This window comes from Lithobates pipiens, unplaced genomic scaffold (assembly GCF_037356315.1).
Source record: "Lithobates pipiens isolate NorthernLeopardFrog02 unplaced genomic scaffold, aLitPip1_a1.2 Scaffold_8, whole genome shotgun sequence".
Taxonomy (NCBI): Eukaryota; Metazoa; Chordata; class Amphibia; order Anura; family Ranidae; genus Lithobates; species Lithobates pipiens.
The window spans coordinates 43,758,087-43,777,581 of NW_027507903.1; the positions used below are offsets into that span (position 1 = coordinate 43,758,087).

A 19,495-nucleotide genomic window follows, 5' to 3' on the forward strand; every position below is an offset into this window, starting at 1 on the left:
TAGGCTGGGTTCACACTGGAGCGATGCGGGAACGCCACGAATGCGCGGCGGGTTCCCGCATCGCATGCCTCCCGGCGGCAGTTCACACTGCCCTATGCGAACTGCTGGGAGTGTCAGTGAAATGTTACTGACACCCCCAGATCAGTTCGCATATCGCAGTGCGATCTGCAAACTCGGATCGCATGGTGTGAACACCCATGCGATCCGATTCTGCTGCGGGCCAAAAAAAGGGTCCCGTGCGAATTTGCGGCGGGTGCGGCGGGTGCGGCGAATGGCTGAACTCGAATCGCACAGAGATCGGATGTGATTTGCACTGCAGTGCGGTGCGAATCACATCCGTTCTCATAAACCGCTGCAATGTGAACCCAGCCTTAGTGACACTGGCGACGGGGGGTGATCACGGGGTTAAACCTTTATTGGGGGGGTTAGGGGGGTACCTTAGAACTAAAGGGGGCTAACCCTAACTGCCCTAACAGTTATTAGTCACAAATGACACCCGCCGGGTGATCAGGGGGTTAAACCTTTATTAGGTAATAAATGGCGGGTGCCCTGAAACTATAAAAAAATAACTAACCAACCAGCGTCACCTGTAACAGTTATATGGTGATCACTGGTGAAAGGGTTAACTAGGGGGCAATCAGGGGGCTTTATGCGGTAGTATATGGGGGTCCCTGGCGCTATAAAAAGCTGCGGCGAACCTAAATACCTACCTGCCTAACTAGCGTCACCTGTGACACTAATACGGCGATCAGAAAAATGATCGCTTATTAGGCTGGGTTCACACTGGAGCGATGCGGAAACGCCGCGAATCCGCGGCGGGTTCCCGCATCGCATGCCTCCCGGCGGCAGTTCACACTGCCCTATGCGAACTGCTGGGAGTGTCAGTGAAATGTTACTGACACCCCCAGATCAGTTCGCATATCGCAGTGCGATCTGCAAACTCGGATCGCATGGTGTGAACACCCATGCGATCCGATTCTGCTGCGGGCCAAAAAAAGGGTCCCGTGCGAATTTGCGGCGGGTGCGGCGGGTGTGGCGGGTGCGGCGGGTGCGGCGAATGGCTGAACTCGAATCGCACAGAGATCGGATGTGATTTGCACTGCAGTGCGGTGCGAATCACATTCGTTCTCATAAACCGCTGCAATGTGAACCCAGCCTTAGTGACACTGGCGACGGGGGGTGATCACGGGGTTAAACCTTTATTGGGGGGGTTAGGGGGGTACATTAGAACTAAAGGGGGCTAACTCTAACTGCCCTAACAGTTATTACAGTCACAAATGACACCAATGCAAAAAAAAAAAAAAAAAAAATGACATTGGTGTCACTGTGACTGGGGGGCAGGGGTAATTGGGGGGGTGATCGGGGGGTAAAGGGGGGGTGTGAGTGTGCCTGGCATGTTCTACTGTGTGTGTGAGTGTTGGTGCAACTTACTGATCCGCTCTCCTCCGTGTCGGAACGGAAAATACCGACACGGAGGAGAGAATACATCACTTCCTCTCCTGTGTTTACATTACAGGAGAGGAAGTGATGTCACCGGGGATTTCTATTCGTCGGGAGCGATCGCGAGGGGGTGGCCATGAATGAATGGCCGTCCCCTCGTCCGGGATCGCTCCCGTACGAATTCCGACCGCCGCAGGCACCGGGCGGGGGCCCGATCGGGCCCCCGACCCGCGGGAGGCAAGGGACGTACATGTATGTCCTTATGCCTGCCCGTGCCATTGTACCGACGTACATCGGCGTGCGGCGGTCGGCAACTGGTTAAGCTGTTTTCAAATTTTGGAATAAATGCTAAATGTACTTCACCATGGAAGTTCCATCTTTATTTTCCACTAATAACACTGGTTTCCTGCTGAGGACATTACATCCATCTGGAGTATATCCATTGAAAACATCCAGCGATCGATGCCAACTGAATCCCGATTGAATCCTGTTGCTGACAACCTTTGTGGCCGTTGGGAATTTCGGTTGGGATTGTCGTTTGGGCCTATTATGATACCTGTAATGGGTGTCATGGGATTCTGGTGAGTAGGATGTGTGGCAGGTGTTGATGGTGGTGGAATAATTTAACCAAGATCCGGAATACATCACAGTTTTTTGCAGTTTTTTGCATTTATATTTTGGTGCAATTTGTGCACCACTTGGGGCACTATATATATTTGTATAAATTCTTTGCAGTCACAATCTTTGAAAAATTAGCATATTGGGATTGTACTTATTCACAGAGAGCATGGTTTAATACATTTTTATTAATTACTTTCACTATTTTATTTCACTTATAACAAGCTGCTCCTATCTTGTTGTTTTTTTTCATTAGTCTTAATTTACACCATTTGCGCAGGTCAAGTGTGTTTTCACTCTTAATTTTTCATTGTGATTGGACACTTTTGGCGCGATTTTGGGACCATTCACATTTATACAGCGATCAGTGCAATTAAAAATGCATTGATTACTGTGTAAATGTGACTGGCATACTGGTGATGAGGAAAGTTATTTAGCAGTTTATATTTACTAAAATAATTGCATTTCCATGTTCTGTGTACTGTGGGAGACCAAATATAGTGAATGCAGGGTCCTAGGTTTAGTAACACTTTAACATGGTATTTTCAATGAAAAACGTTCATCCCGCACAGGAAATAGCCCAATTACATTTGTTTTATTGTCTCATTCACACAGAATCAATTAAATAGGCATGCACACAGGGTGTACCAGGTGAGCCTGGGCACACCCTATTTGCCTTGTGCTGCGCAGATTCCCCTTGCTGCTTGGGTGCAGAGAAAGAGACTGGGGAGTCTTTGTCCTCACTCCCTTTCTCTGTGTCAAAAGTGAGACATCAGGGGTTCAGATCCTTGATATTTCACCAAAGCCCCCCCAATGGGGCTTCTAAAAAAATAAATAAATTAAATAAAAATGATTGGAAAAAATATTGGAAAAAAAAATAAAAAAGAGTAAAAATAAACAAATAATTAAAATAAACTACTGACACCAATCTCTTCCCTACTAACACTCCACTCCACTGCTCTACTGAGACTGTCTCTCTCTCTCTCTATATATATATATATATATATATAGCTATATAGATATATTTATATATATATATATATATATATAGATATATATATATATATATCTATATATATATAGATATCTATATATATCTATATATAGATATATCTATATCTATATAGGTATATATATATATATATATATATAGATAGATAGATAGATAGATAGATAGATAGATAGATAGATAGATAGACATATATCTATATCTATATCTATATAGATATCTATAGATAGATAGATAGATAGATATATACACAGTATCTATATATATATATATATATATATATATATATATATATATATATATATATATATATATATATATACAAAAAACACATGTGAGTTTGAGCTTATGCACACCTATGATATGGAGTACATGCATTTTCACTGGCAATTTTTTATTTATTTATTATAAATAGACCCCATAGGGTAAATCAATTGAATACTGCATTATCATATTAGGGATCAAAGAAAATAAAAATGATTGCAAAAAAATATTGTAAAAAATAAAAAATATATAATAAAAAAAAGAGTAAAAAATAAACAAATAATTAAAATAAACTACTGACACCAATCTCTGCCCTACTAACACTCCACTGCTCGACTGACACTGTCTATATATAGATATATATCTATATCTATATAGATATATATATATTTATATATATATATATATATATATTTATATATATATATATATATATATATATATATATATATATATATATATATATATACAAACACATGTGAGTTTGAGCTTATGCACCTATGATAAATGTACATGCATTTTCACTGCCAATTTTTTATTTATTTATTATAAATAGACCCCATAGAGTAAACCAATTTAATACTGCGTTATCATATTAGAGATCAAAGAGGCAGACAAATAGTGTTTCACCTAAGCTGCCCCAGGCTGCATACTTGGAAAGTAGAATTATTGGTCCTAGTGTTTAGAAGTTCAATGATTACTATTAAAGCCGGTTCACACAGGGGCGACCTGTCAGGCGACTTAGTCAAGTCGCGCCCCATGCATTGCAATAGAACCGTTCTAATAGGAGCAACTCAAGTCGCTCCTATGTAGAAAAAGGTTCCAGTACTACTTTGGGGCGACTCCGGAGCGGCCTGCATTGACTTCTATTACCGCAGTTGTTGTGCAAGTCGCACTGAAGTTGACCTTTCCGGGACGACTTCAGAATCGGACGACCCTTGTGAACCGCCACTTACTCCACTTCTAGATATCAGAGACTGGCAACACACATGTCCCAGCAGTCTAGAATCAGAGGGACAGTAGACAGATTATGTAAAGCTTTCTCTTTATCCTGATTAATGTCCAGTCTCTTGCACAGAGACATCAATTAGAAAAGAAATCCCGGCGCCAACGAAAACAGATTTTTTTTTCTTTTCTGTAATTAAAAATAGCAAGTGACAGTCTCAGGTTGAGCAATAAATTGGAGCAATAATGAAATCAGGACAGTACATAGGCTGTTGTTGTCCAGCTAGGGCCAAAAGCAGAGACCTCAGCCAGCCAAGATCAGCAAACAAGCAAGTGAGTTAAAAGGGACGTCTGTGTCCGACAACTGGAAGCTCATACATTTTTCATGTGCACAGCGCAGGGTTGCCGGAGACTTCTGCATTTCTGCTTCCAAATAAATGATCCGTGTGTTCCAAAAAAGCACAGTCCGTAATGAACCAATAGCACGCGAAGGAAAGCAAATAAGGGAAATTTATAGAAAATTGTGCTTTCTGTGCTTTTGAATCCCTGACTCCGGATTTGTCAGAGAAATAAACTTTAATAAACAAGTCTTTATCTGGCTGCTGGGATCCCCCAGATACTGGTTTTAAATATTTAGTGACATGTTAGAAGTGTTGGGTTTTCACTTACCCTGAACCCACTGGCTGGATGAGGATACGTTGAAGTATTCTCCGTTTTCAGCTTGGAAAAGTTTGTGCACTCGAGCCGCCGCGGACCCCCTGCTTCCTGTCCAACACATAAATAACACAAGAAGCATGTTAAGTAAATAGAGCAGGGAACCATACAGATGAAATCATAGAGGACAGGAAAAGTCCAATCTAAAATGTCATATTTCTTTGTGCCATGTGTCATTATTTCTATTTATATATAAACATCTAGGGACCCAACGGGGAATGTAAAGACACAGCAGGACAATTACATATAGGAAGTGGTTATTATAAACCAGCAATCATGCAGACGGACAGGACTCTATGAGGACAGGACTCCACTATGAATTTCGATTGTTAACTCCTTCAAATGATCCTATGGAGTACATGTAAATGCGTAGGTTTGTTAGTAGCCCCCCCCCCCCCCCCCCTAACCACTCTGAATAGTATGCTATGTAATTGCATGCTTATGCTGCTTTGATTGTTGTCAGGAAATAAAAAGGAGTTGTAAAGTATACCTCCCAACTGAGATGGGAATAAAGGACACCTATCAGCAAAAGCATGCAGGTATAGGACACACCCCTTGTCACGCCCCCTTAAAGGAGAATTGCACAAAAAAACAAGATTGGTTAAGCCCACAAGTGCTGTTTTTACCACTACTATTCCTTTATATTGGAATTTTGGAATTTACAAATGCAGCCATTTAGAAATCAGATGAAAGGTTTAGCACTGGGAAACACTTTTTAATAGATAAAAAGTGCATTTTATATACAACTATATAGATCAGACCAAAATAAGGGAGAAATGAGGAGAAATGAGGGACAGAGGGACATTTCTCCAAATCAGGGACAGTCCCTCCAAGTCAGGGACAGTTGGGAGCTATGGTGTGAGGTTGCATTTACATTTAAAGTGGCTTGTTAATTGGAAGTTAAAAAGTCAGTTATACCTCCAAGTCAGGGACAGTTGGGAGGTATGGGTAAAGGCAGAAGGTTTTTTATCTTAATGCATTACATGCATTAAGATAAAAAACCTTCTGCGTGTAGCAGCCCCCCCCCCCCCCCCCCAATTACCTACCCGAGCCCCTTCTCTCTCCAGCAATGTCCACAATCCCCTTAGCCATCCAGGACACTCTTCCTGATTGGAGAGCAGCGGCGCCATTGGCTCCTGCGGCTATCAATCAACATCAGTCAGCCAATCAGGGGGGAGAGGGAGTGGAGCCAGGTCGGGGGTCTGTGTCTGAATGGGTACACTGAGCTCTGACATGGCTTGAGTGCCCCCTGTAGCAAGCTGATAGCTGAGGGGGGGCACTGAAAGGAGGGAGGGGCTAGGAGCAGCAAAGAGGGACCCCAGAAGAGGAGGATCCAGGCTGCTCTGTGCAAAACCAACTGCACAGAGGAGGTAAGTATAACATGTTTGTTATTTAAAAAAAAAAAAAACGAGTCTTTACAATCACTTTAAAAGTGACTATTATTTTTATTTTGAATAGCGTAAGGGAGGGTGGTAACCCCTGCTGTTTTTTTGTTTTGTTTTTTCCTTTTTTTTTTCTTTGCCATGTGTATCCCTTAGAGGTGATTTACCTTAACTTCCTGTCCCATAGACAAAACAGGAAATGAAAGGAAATCTCTGGAAATTAAGGGAATTCCTTGGGGACCCCTAGGCTATCAGAACTAGTGTCCCCATTGGAAGATTTCCTCTCTATTACTTTTATGGGGATAACCCAAAATTTGGGATTTTATTTTACTTTCAATAATGGTAAACAGGACAAACAGAGAGGATGAATCTTTCTAATGGGGGCACAGACCGCAATAAATCTGACTGGTGTTCTGACTGGTGTTCTAAGAAAATGTTTGCCTTTAGTTATTATACCTTAAAGGGGTTGTAAAGGTCAAATAAATTTCACCTTAATACATTCTATGCATTAAGGTGAAAAAACATCCGACAATGCCGCCCCCCCCAGCCCCCACGTTTTACTTACTTGACCCCTCGAAAGTCCCGCGCTCCCCCCCGACATCCTCTTCGCAGCTCAGCCTGGCCGTTGATTGGTTACAGTGGATGGATTGAAAGCAGTGCAGCCATTGGTTCGCGTTGCTGTTAATCACATCCAATGACGCGGCGTGGGGGGCGGGGCCGAGTGATACAGTGAGCAGCTATGGCCGCTGGCTGTATCATGGGAGCGCACCTGCAAGCACTCCTCACCATGCCAGGGAGCTCGCATGAACATGAGAAGTACTTGCGGGGGGCAGCCGAGGGACCCCAGAAGACCAGATTCGGGGCCACTCTGTGCAAAACGAGCTGCACAGTGGAGGTAAGTATAACATGTTTGTTTGCTTTAAAGGAGAAGTACAGCAAAAGCTTGTTTGTCTGTACTTCTCCTATGGATCACAGGAGTGCAGTTTGTTCTGCCCTACTGTGACCTGTTTTCAGCAGACAGTGGTCTGAAGCCCGCTGTCGGTTGAAGTTACAGAGCCTGTCTAGGCCAGGGTTGCCAACTGCCAGTAAATTCCTGAAAAGGGCAGGACGCATGAATAGGGGGTGGCCGCGGCAGCCATGTATAGATTCATGCTAACTGTATAGGGGGTGGCGTGGATAGAGGGAGTGGTACCCATGCACCCTTAATGGACAGGCCACCCCTGCAGCCGGCACCCACAGCTGTCAGAATACCTGAACAGTGGCTGCATCTCATTGGATACAGGTTGTGTTCAGTTGAGAATTTTCTGGCCATTGTTAAGCCTGCTGGTTCAGGCCTCCCACGGAATGAATTTCGGCTAGACTAAGATCTACACAGTTACGCAGTCATGGCACACAGCACAGTCCACAGGCTGAAGGAAAGAAATATGAATTTTAGGGCTGCTATTGTGTATAGCAAACTGATTTAGAATTAATTTTAGATGTCAGACTAGGGAATGTTCCATGTCACACATTCAGCATTTAGCTGTACCTTGATACTCCGTGTGGTCTTCTACAGAACTGGATGGATCGCCTTTCACGGTGATAAAACTCCAGGGGTGTCTGGAATAAACAGAACAACCTGTATATTAAAACAAGGAACAAGTCACTTCACATACTGAGGCTTTGTATCTTGAAGGACCGAGCACGCGCAGACAGAGAGCCCGTCTGTACGCAGCAACTTGCCACAGCTTAAAGAGACACTATTACAGCAAAATGTGCATACAGCTGTTATTTCATATAGTGCAAACAACAATTATGTGTATTAACCTTAAGCAGCCAATCAGTGAGTAGAGTTAAGGAGAATACTGTAATCACACTTATGAGAATTATTTTTTGATTGGCTGTTTTGTGCTACTGTACATTCAGTAAGGCCACTTTCACATTGATCAGTTTTTCTTTAGTTTTTGCATAAAAAAAAGAAAAAGAAAAATGCATTAAATCCTAAGTCCTGAAAGCTGCATTTTTGGTGCATGTTCGGTGCAGTAAAAAAACCTCACACAATTGCACCTTCCCATTGAAATTAATAGAAAATGCATCAAAAATGCACCTGCAGTTGTGCAAAAACACTGTCAAAATGCAGCAAAAATGCGTTTTACCACATTTTTGCAACAGAGCAGGGTGAAAGTAGCCTTAGTATATATATAGCATGCCTGAGAATGATTGCATTTAGAAATTTTACATTTCCAAGAAAGAAATCAATAACGTATAGTAAATACAAACCATAACTGAACGAGTCTATGATTCACAATAAGCTTTTTTTAAATTAAAATATTAGTTTATCACTTTTTCAAATATTTTTTTGCATCTCAGTGCTGCTGATCTTCTGCAGCCACTTTCTGCTAACATGCAAGTACTTAGCTGCAGCACTTGCTGCATGGCATTTCTCAGGGAGGGTCTCATGACAATGACATTTGGGAACCATGCCTGCGTAATGTGTGCTCCAGGTTCAATTTGGAATCATGTGTGATAGGTTGACAATGCAAAAGCACAATTGGAAGACATGGACAGATGTCATCACCAGAAGTAGCTTAATTAGGATCTTTATGGCAGGATCAGCAGGTATTATTTATTTTAGGAAAGCTACTGATTGAAAAATATAAAAAAAAAATAAAACATTTTAACATGTTGAAGAATATGTGAGATTGCGGTGACTTTGTTTATATATACCTTAGAGAGAAGCTTTATTCTTCTATTTTAATTTTTAATTCTTACCTTGACAGGTGAGCTGTCCTTAATGTAGAACTATAGGCAAAACTTTTTATAAGGAAGGGTTATAACCCGTCGGATTTTTGTTCCTCCGTCTGTGTCCCATTATGGAGATTTCCTTTCCATCCCGTAGCCAAACAGGAAGTGGAAGAAAATACCTACAAATCAAGGCAATTCCTTGGGGACCCCCAGGTCCCCAGAACTAGTGTCCCCATTGGAAGATTTCCCTTCTATTACTTTTCTGGGGACAACCTGAAATTTGGGATTTTCTTTTACTTTTACTTTCAATGTTAATGGTAAACAGGGCAAATAGAGAGCGTGCATCTCCTTAACGGGGACACAGACAGCAATAAAAACTGATAGGAGTTCTAATACCTCTCCACTCTATCCCAAACTAAAAAAATATGTTTTGCCTTTAGTTATACTTTAAAAAGCTACTCACCAGTCCACAAATCTAGTGCTGTCTGGTGTTAGCCACAGCTTAATCTCAGCACTCCAGGTCCTGTGTCACCATTTTCTCTTCTGACATCATCAGGAGGCAAGCTGTTTTTTCCAGGTTCTTTGAACCAGCCCCCTGACGATGTTTGCAGAGATTGCCCAGAGCATGCGCAGTGTGGTAAAGACTGAACTGAAGCTTACTGGAATGTGTGATGTCAGTATCCCAGGAGGCTTCAGGTAGAGAGTGGGTCATGTCATTCTCAGCTGAACCACAAACCTGGAAGTGTGAGGCCAAGACCTGCCGAAAAACGACATAAACCACCCCCCAACAAAAAAAAAAAATGTTCAAGAGTATAATTATGGAGAGTCATGGACAGAGGTGAAAGTCCCATGACCAAAAGCATAATGGTACTAAGGTTATGGTCACATGATAATTTGAATGCTTGGAACACCATGCCTAAACAACAATATATTTTCTCCATAATAGCACTATTAGGAGCGGCATGATTAGCTGTTGGCTATAAAAAGACACTTTCCCTGCAGTCTACGGTGGCCAGTCAATGAAGATGGTAGAATATCCTACTATACTGACCGGAAACCCAGGTGTAGGAAGTGTCTGCTCCCCAGTTTAGTCATCACTTTTTTTGCAGTATCATCTAAGTGACGGGAACCCTCATCATTCACTGCCACTGACAATATGGTACCCTCTGGAACGGATTTCATATACTGAGCCAAACGAAAGCTTTCATCTTTAGATTTGTATGTATCGAACCTGTCAGCAGAGAAACAAGACATGGAAGCATTACACATGAACACAGCAGAATTCTTTATATTCATTTATGTGTCTCAAACCATCTTCTTTAATGCTTTGTAAAGTAAGGACATACAGGGACGAAACCAGTAACCTTGAAAGAAATAAAAATAAATGAAATGAAAAGGAAGAGAGCACTTCGGAGGCTACTTTATATCTCACATCTATACCTAGTAGTAGTCACATTCAACTGGACCTGTTCTGCAATGTTGAAGACATTTCATAAGGAAAAAGAGAAATGGTGGCACTCCTATATAGCAGTAAAAGTCTTGAATGATTTATTTAATAATCAAACATGAAGAAAATACAGCTTCATGCAGGGAGACAGTGAACGCGTTTCACACATATAGGGCTTAGTCATATAGCGATTAGTCTGTTATGATATATCCGTAAAACGCATCAGCTGCATGGAGCTGTGTTTTTGTGTCTTCATGTTTGATTATTAAATAAGGCATTCAAGACTTTTATGGCTGTATAGGAGTGTCACCATTTCTTTTTTTTCCTTGTGACATTTGCAGCTGTAGACCGTGCTGGCACCCGTAGACCTTCCAGTCTCCTCTCTGAAGGTGAACAAGCTGAGCAGACGTGGAGAAGTCATGCGCCTGCTCAGCAGACAGATTCTCCGCTAAACAGGATGACTCCAAAAAAGTTTAGAGAGGTGTAGGGTGTTTTTACCTATATGTATGCTTTGCAACATGGTTAAGAAAATCTGAAAATTGGGTATGACAAATTTTACATAGGACCAATGTAAGTACATATGTGCCATACTTATGGGATTTCTGTGGAAGCTGTAAGTCACTGTAGTATGTACCACTACTCCAGTGGTCTCCATTAGCTTTCCGGGTCCCATGCCAAGTGGCTGCCCTGCTGTTTACTGAACACAGACGGTCACTCGCTTGGCATGAGCGCCATTCAGAAAACAATTAGCATTTTTTTCAATGAATACAAAGCACTCTCTTAATTGGACAAGGTGGAGGAATGGGGTGGTGACATCATGATCTTGAACTTGTCCAGTTTACAGAACATTTTGCCCTCACTGAGAAAGTGTTCCCTGAATGGCACCCATTCCAAATAGGATACCTCCTGCATTCACTGAGCAGCAGGGCAGCTACTCGGCATTGGACCCCAAAGCTAGCGGGAATCACTGTAGTAGCAGTGTCTGCTATATCAATTTCTATTTTTCATGGGGATCCCACAGGTATTGCACCCATGTAACTAAGTAAAAAATGTCATATCTAAACTTCAGCTTTAACAATAAAATGGTGGATTCTTCTTAATACAAAAATGTGGGTTATTTTTGTAAATTCGATACCTTAAAAGTCCTTTAGACTACATTTGTCATTATCCTATAAATCCTTTACCATGTACCTTGCATTTTGCTTTAGTTTGTGGTCCTATTTGTCATAAAAAGGCAGAAAACAAAGAGGACTCAAATGCTGGATGGTATTTTCCTTTCAAGTGACTATACTAAAAGAATATGGAGTTAAGCATAAAAAAGATATTATCAGAAACTCACCTGTCTGCATGAATCACCTCGCCAGTTTTGCCATCAATAGCATGTACAATGATGCCGCGGTGCCCCCAGCTCTTCTCGAAGAAGTACCCGCCCTCACTCATGCCACCAGGGTGTAGTGTTTTATTCAGGAAAGTCCAGGACATCTTTTTCTTGCCGTGAATTTCAAGGGTTCCTCCATTTCCCACACCAATGTATTTGTGGCCAAAATAATCATGAGGGGGTTTAGCTCCATCTGACCTACACGGTAAACAGCATCATTTCAAATGTGTACATTAATGGCAGAAACACTGCAACTTCACTAAAGTCAATATGTTCATCCAATTTCCCTTAAGCAAATCTCTATATGATCTCTTGCAGCCATAGTCGTAACACTTTCTACCATACTTCTGACCGAGGCATAATTAGCACATTTGGCACCTGGAGCTGGTCATTTTTTTGCACCCCTCTAAAAAATATTTGTCAAGGACTAGAGCGCCGTGCATCAAATTGCGGTTTTGGCCAAATTTTGTTGACAGTGAGAGGGGCTTAAAGGGGCATAAGCTTTAATGAGTGTACTACAAGTGAGCATGTAACAGACACATACAAACCTCAGCACACATTTTAATAAAATTAAACTGTTCAATTACATTTTCTTTTCTACAATGTACTTAAGAGTGCAGTAGTCAGAAGTATGATATGTAGAACACAGTGAGGGCAATTTATCAAAACTGGAGCTAAAAGAATCTGGAGCAGCTGTGCATGACAACCAATCAGCTTATATCTTCTTGTTCAGTTAAGCTTTAAAAATAAAAGCTGTATATTGGGGAAAAAAATCAAATAAAAATTGTCAATTAAAAAAAGAAAAGAAAATGAAAGCTATGAGCTGATTTGATTGTCATGCACAGTTGCTCCAGATTCTTTCTGCTCCAGTTTTGAAAAATTCCCCTAAGAGCTCATTCAGATGGATGCTGAGACACGGCCTTAGTGCAGAGCCACTTTTAGCTATGTCTGCATCCACCTTCGGAGCTGCATGCAAGCAGCCAAATAGAAGATGATGCAGATGCAGTGGCTGCACAGACACAGTCACATGTCAGAATCTATATGCGGGCAGGAGTGGGGGCACGGATCTGAATGCAGACACACCGCAGATTTTGACATGTGCCTGTGCAGCTACTGTGTCTGCATCCACTTCTATGGGCTGCCTGTGTGCAGTTCCGAGGCAGATGCAGAGAAGCGGACGTGTCTCAGCACCCTTCTGAATGAGCCCTATATGTCTACAGTGCAGTTGTCAGGAGTGCACTGCATAATGCACAATGTTTACAATGTTCAACCAAAATGACCCCCTCTTCCCACTACAGATCACCTCCTCCCCCAAGCCCATACTCTCCCACAGTACAGCTCTTCCCTAATATTCCTAAATCCCCCCTCTCTGCCTACCCCCTCAGTACAGACCACCCAGCACAAACCCTCAGTAGAAACCTCCCCCTTAGAGCACAGACTGACCCGCGCCCCGAACACAAACCCCTCAGAACAGACTCCCCTCCCCACTGTGGACATCTCAGTACAGACTCCCCTCCCTAGCACAAACCCCTCAGTACAGATAGAACCCCTCAGCACAGATCGACTACCCCATACCCCCTCCCCTCCCCGACACACACATAGACAGAACCCCTCCAGCACAAACCCCTCAGTACCGACCCCCCCTATCCCCACCAGTACAGACTGACCTCCCCAGCACAGACCTCTCAGCATAGATCCCTTAGTACAGACCGACCACCACCCAAGCACAGACTCCTCAGCACAGACTGACCTGTTACACAGACCAACCATGCCCCAGCACAGACCCCCCAGCATAGACCAACTCCCCCAACACAAACCCCTTATTACAGTTTGCCCCACCCCCGCCCCCCCAGCATAGACCCTGACCCTCCCCCCAGCACAGACACCTTATTACAGATCAGTCCCCCAGCACAGACCCCCTAGTACAGCTTCCCCCTCCTCCGATCAGTACAGATCGCCCTCTCTAGGATAGACCCCTTAGTACAGATCACACCCCCAGTACAGATGGACCTCCCGGTACAGAATGCCCCTTCCTACACTCACAGACATGCCTGGTGATATGCTGGAGCTCAGTGTGAGAGGAAGCCTGTTGGCCCTGTCAGATGTTTGTTGACACCCTCCCACTCTAAACTCTGGCGTAGCAGTAAATTCTTCATATACTGTACATTATAATACAATTATATGATAATACAATAAATTCATTTTAGTACACCAAGTATGTAAAAATTGTAAATGTAAAGCGATATTTAAAAAAATGGCAGTGGTAGGCAAAATCGGCACTCACCAGCTGTGGTGACTCCAACATGCCTCTGCCATTGGAAATCATGGCTGTGGCAGTCACAATGTTGCAATGCTTTGTGTGACTTGAAGTTCAACATCAGCTGGAGTGTTATAGGTTGCCTACCCCTGCTTTAGAATACATATTTACAACACTCACAATATAGCTTCCCTGGAAATACAATAAATACTCCATGTATAAGGGTACCTCTGAGTTGTCCATGAAGGGCAAAGCAACAGGTTCACTTTAATACCCCCTCCCCAGCAGCACATATTCACATAGTAATATTGTGAGTGTACTGCTGGGTAGGGTTGCATTAAAGCAGGTCAGTTGCTTTGCTCTGCATTCACAAAACACACGTTTGCTTTATGCAATACAAATAGGTCAGCCAATACTGTCAATATAAATAGTTATTACTAAGATGGCTTCTTGTTCTAAATAAACTTGCCAATGTCAAGATGCTATAGATTACTTAATAAAAACTCATTGAAAACAAATTTATTTACACAGCGTTGTGTTCTCTGACTCACACAGCTGATTCTTTTTGGATTTTGTAACCTTTCCTTCGCTCGTCTCTTCTGTTTATATTTCCACATCCAGTCTGAGAGTCTATGCCGACCACAAGTCCTGCATTGCATGGTCTTGTGGTTGAAAATTAAACAATTCAGCCCTTGTCGTTAGGCAATTTCTAATGAGTTTACCTTCCATACAAAATGATGGTGAGATGTCCTTGGAAAGGACAGTCTTCGCTCCCTACATGCAGCTCTGCCCCATCCTCAATCAGTATAAATCTGGTGCGGATGATGATGGCCTTTTCACCGGGTTTAATGACAAGTTTTCCTATAATATAAGATTCAGATATGTTAACGGGAGGCTTGTACAGCCCAGTTACATCATGAACAACATGGTGAATCAACTTCTAGGGACATTGCTGCAGAAGGAGTTTGTTTGGTTAATTCCAATTACTACATGACATATTTATTAAAGAGGAATTCTAGGTATGCCAATTTTTTACCTAGTTCCATTGGTTTAGCTTGGTCCAACATAACTATACATATAACGTACCATACCTAAGGGATCTCTCTAGAAGCTGGAAATCACTGAAGTAGACACCACTACTCCAGTGATCTCCACTTCTTTCCAAGTCTTGTGCTGAGCAGCCAGCCTGATGCATTGTGAGTACTGGAGGTTGGCTGCTCGACACCTGCACCATTCAGAGAATGCCTTGCATTTTCCGAACAAATGCAAAGTGTTCTCTGGATTAGGCAGCTGTCACCACCGACAGGGCTTCCATCTTCACTCGGTCTTCCTTCCAGGTTCCAGTGGCGGCCGGTATTTTTTTTTCGGGGCCTTGCACTTACCTCATCTTGCGAGCAGTGCAGCAGGCGGTGTCAGCTTCTCTCTGGGCTGCGGGCTGCTTGTTGGCTAGTTTCCCGTCTTCTTCCTCCTCTCCTCCGTGCATTTCCTCCCTCCTCCTCCAGACAGAGAGGCTCTCCTTTCGGCCAGTCAGGTGATGGGTCTCATGACCTGCTTCCTGATTGGCCGGGAGGAGATTCACTGTTACAATAGCGAATATTCAATTGCTATTGTAACACAACTGGGTGGGCTCAGACCACCCTTTTTTGAAGCCTATTAAAGCTTCTGGCTCTAATCACATGCTTCAAAACTCCCCACCCCCCATTGGATGGGCCACCAATGACGGTTTCGTTGGTACAAGACGTCTGATTGGCCGAGCCGTGATGACGTCACTCTCGCGCATGCGCATGGGAGCCCTGGGCATGGCATAGAGCTCTGAAGGAATGGCACATGTATGCCGTTCCTTCAGAGCGCGAATGCGCTGATGATGTCACCGGCTTGCTGCTCTCGCTGGAATATGTCCATAATATACAATGACTTTGGAAATTCTAGAGAGATGCTTAAATAATGCATTACAATTTAACTAAACCCATTAAGATTTTAGTCGACTAAAATGTACTGGAGATCTTAGTCAACTAAAATACGACTAAAACTAAAACAATTAAGATGGCTAAAATACGACTAAAAGGACTATGACTAAAGCTAAATCGAAGTTTGACATCAAAATGAACACTGTCTAAGCTGGTTCAAATTTAATCAGTGACTGTGAGAAACCTTTTTGTACTAATTTCAGCTTTTCCATGTAAAAGACAGGAATGTGGGGGTTCCATCATCCCCGACTGGTGTGTTCCAGGATCACCAGATTAGAAAGTGCTAGAGCAGTGCTTGGATAAAACTCTGCATTATCCAACAGTGGTGTTGTACTCTCTGTATGCATCGCTAGGTTTAATGTTTAGTTTTGACTATAATGTACACTTTATTATCACCTTAGTTCTTAAATGTAACATGCAATCGTTTTACAATAGTCAGTCTTGGAAAAAAAAAAAGATAACTGATAAATAGGGCATGTTCATTTTTAAATAATTACAGCCATTATTGAGCCTAGCCCAATGTGTTGCATATGAATCTGATTTGGCTCAGCACTCAGGGAATCCGCTTATGAATTTACCAGCTGCCAAAGAATTTGGCTCATCTGATCAACAATATGATTTGTTTAAATAAACAGATGAATAAACGCATAGTTTCTGCTGAAATATATGCCTATTGGGATGCTTTCCTTTAGCGCAAAGCCTAGTAGAATAGCTGACTTACCCCCGTTAGTGATACGTATGGAGTGTACGGTTACAGATGACGCCAGAAGGAGCTTTTGGCCTCCATCAATAGTCACATGGTTCTCTTCACTGTGCTCTGGGCTCCAAGGCTCTAAGTCGGGGTCTTCATGTGGACAAATTCCTAAAATTGAAAATAAATATATACAGAGATTGTAATGGTATTTGTTGAGTGGCTGCCATTACGAGGTGAATCACACTCAAGTATGAAAACACACCAAGAAATTCTGGCAGGGAAAGCAAAAAAAAAAAACCATGCCCCATTATTAACTCAAAAGTCTATTATTTTATACGGCAAATGAAAATGAAACACATAATCTTAATAATAAGGTATACTATAAGAGTACCTATAATAAAAAAAGGATTATATATGCCACTTATATCATGCCCCCAAATTCCCTGAACAGGTAAAGTTGGAATATTCAATATTCAATATATTGCTAAGATTGTTGAATGTGAGGATCAGCAGGGTTGCACCAAAGGAAAATCAAGTAAACCCAGCAATGGCATTTCAGTGTTGGGTAAAAGGTGCTATATTGATTCTTAACATTTCTTTGTATAACTCTGACTTATTTCCTAGTTCTGCACCCCACAATAACTTTCAAAATCAAGAAATTCTCCAACACACTGAACTCAACATGAATAAATGGACCGTCTAGTATAAATAATGAGACTCTCTTGTAATAGTTGTATGAGGGTGGAGTTGGGACCTCAGGAACGGAGTGCCTGGGGTATATGAAAGCAATGGGAGGTTTACCCTCTATATCAGACCTTCACAAGCAGGGTTCCATGTAACCATAGGTTTCCTTCGGAGGGTGCTGGGGGTTTCTTGAGTTGTGGCTGGATGACCTCCCATGTGATGGTGCCTACATAGTTTTGGGTCTATGTAAGACTGATAACAATAACTTTTCTGGCAGTTTTGAATCAATTATAGTACTGCAGACTCTGGCTTTATAGATGGTTGGTAGACCACTTATGAGATATAATATAGTTTTTGGCCCAGCACCACTTGGCAGAGCCAGCAGCATGACACCAATGATCTTTTTAGCTGTCTATAAAGCTGGCATTTTTACCACCACAGTAAGGGAGGGAGGCAGGGGCATACCTGGATAATTTGGCACCTGGGGCAAATCCTATATCTGGCACCCCCCTCCACCCCATCTGGCAACCCCCTCACTGATCAGGCCTGTACGCACTCAGCCCCCCTCATACCTGTACACACTCTGCCCACCCACACATCTGTACACACTCAGCCCCCTTCATACCTGTATGCTCTCAGCCCACCCACACACCTGTATGCTCTCAGTCTCCCTCACACCCTCAGCCCCCTCATACCTATACATACTCAGCTGCCTCCCCCCTCACACCTGTAGACACTCAGCCCCCTCATACATGTACACACTCAGCTCCCTCATACTTGTCAACACTCAGCTGCCCCCCCTCACACCTGTACACACTCAGCTACCCCCCCTCACACCTGTACACACTCAGCTGCCCCCCCACACCTGTACACACTCAGCTGCCTCCACCTTATACCTGTAGACACTCAGCTGCCCCTCTCACACCTGTACACACTCAGCTGCCCCCCCCCCCACACCTGCACATACTCAGCTGCCCCCCCCCCCTCACACCTGTACACACTCAGCTGCCAACTCCCCCCCCCCCCCACACACACACACACAACTCTGCCCCCCCCCGTACAGCACACACGAGGCGCGCACATACATGAAGCAACCAGCGGTGGCAGTATGGAGCTCGAAGTGATCTCAATGACAGAGCAAGCTACAGAACAGCGAGGCGAGAGCACCCCTTGCACCCGCCACTGCCTTGTCCCAGCCAGCCTGACACCCCCCTCCAATGTGTGGCGCCCAGGGCGGACCACCCCACCCCCTTAGGTACGCCACTGGAGGGGGGGCATTCTTTCTACTGACTTCTAAAGTAAGGAGCATCATTCCCACTGACCCACATTGAATACATTTTTAGCAGGGGTTCCCTGAAACCTAGAAATGATTTCAAGGGTTCCTCTGGGGTAAAAAGATTGAGAAAGGATGATCTATATAGTAGTTATATAACTGTACTCTTTAAAAGTAATTGGAGAGAATGGTTATTTATTGTGGAATGTGGGCCAGCATAAATTGAAACACTTATTTGTAAGGGCTATACATTTACTTTTCAAAGAGATTTTGGGGTTTTCTCTCTGAATAATGTTGTATACATATTTAAGATATCAAGATTCATACAAAAGGTAGATGTCCGCTATAACAACACCCATCTGTCATTTTGTAGGGACTGATAGAAAATTAAAGGCAAACAACTGGTTGGTTTCTATTGTCCACACTGACATTCTAATTTGCTGCAGGTTTTATTAGGGATCTGTAAATCCCACCACTCTTGGCACACCGAGCTCCAATAGGGAATTTATTCACAGAGAATAGGCGTCATGATCTTATCATGATCATTTCCCAAGTCTCGAAACGTATATGCAAGCAGTCATTACCGAATAATCTGACCAGGTGAAAATCCTTGTATAATAAAAAACAAAGAGGAAAGCTGTGCTTCTTTAACCAGATAGAAGATCATTTGCAAAATACCTGTCTTGGTCCGCGGCCGAA

At 43.0% G+C, this 19,495-nt stretch overlaps 1 protein-coding gene across 3 annotated transcripts in view; it reads right to left on the bottom strand.

The window, feature by feature from the left end:
* Positions 1-19,495, bottom strand: part of CEMIP (cell migration inducing hyaluronidase 1) — a 190,407-nt gene that overhangs the window by 69,326 nt on the left and 101,586 nt on the right. For all 3 annotated transcript variants that reach the window (XM_077468315.1, XM_077468313.1, XM_077468314.1), the window contains 6 exons: positions 16,867-17,007; positions 14,901-15,039; positions 11,883-12,119; positions 10,148-10,327; positions 7,901-7,971; positions 4,946-5,041 (listed from right to left, as the gene is read on the bottom strand). In XM_077468315.1, the coding sequence (XP_077324441.1) occupies positions 4,946-5,041; positions 7,901-7,971; positions 10,148-10,327; positions 11,883-12,119; positions 14,901-15,039; positions 16,867-17,007 (864 nt within the window). The remainder of the gene's footprint in view (positions 1-4,945; positions 5,042-7,900; positions 7,972-10,147; positions 10,328-11,882; positions 12,120-14,900; positions 15,040-16,866; positions 17,008-19,495) is intronic.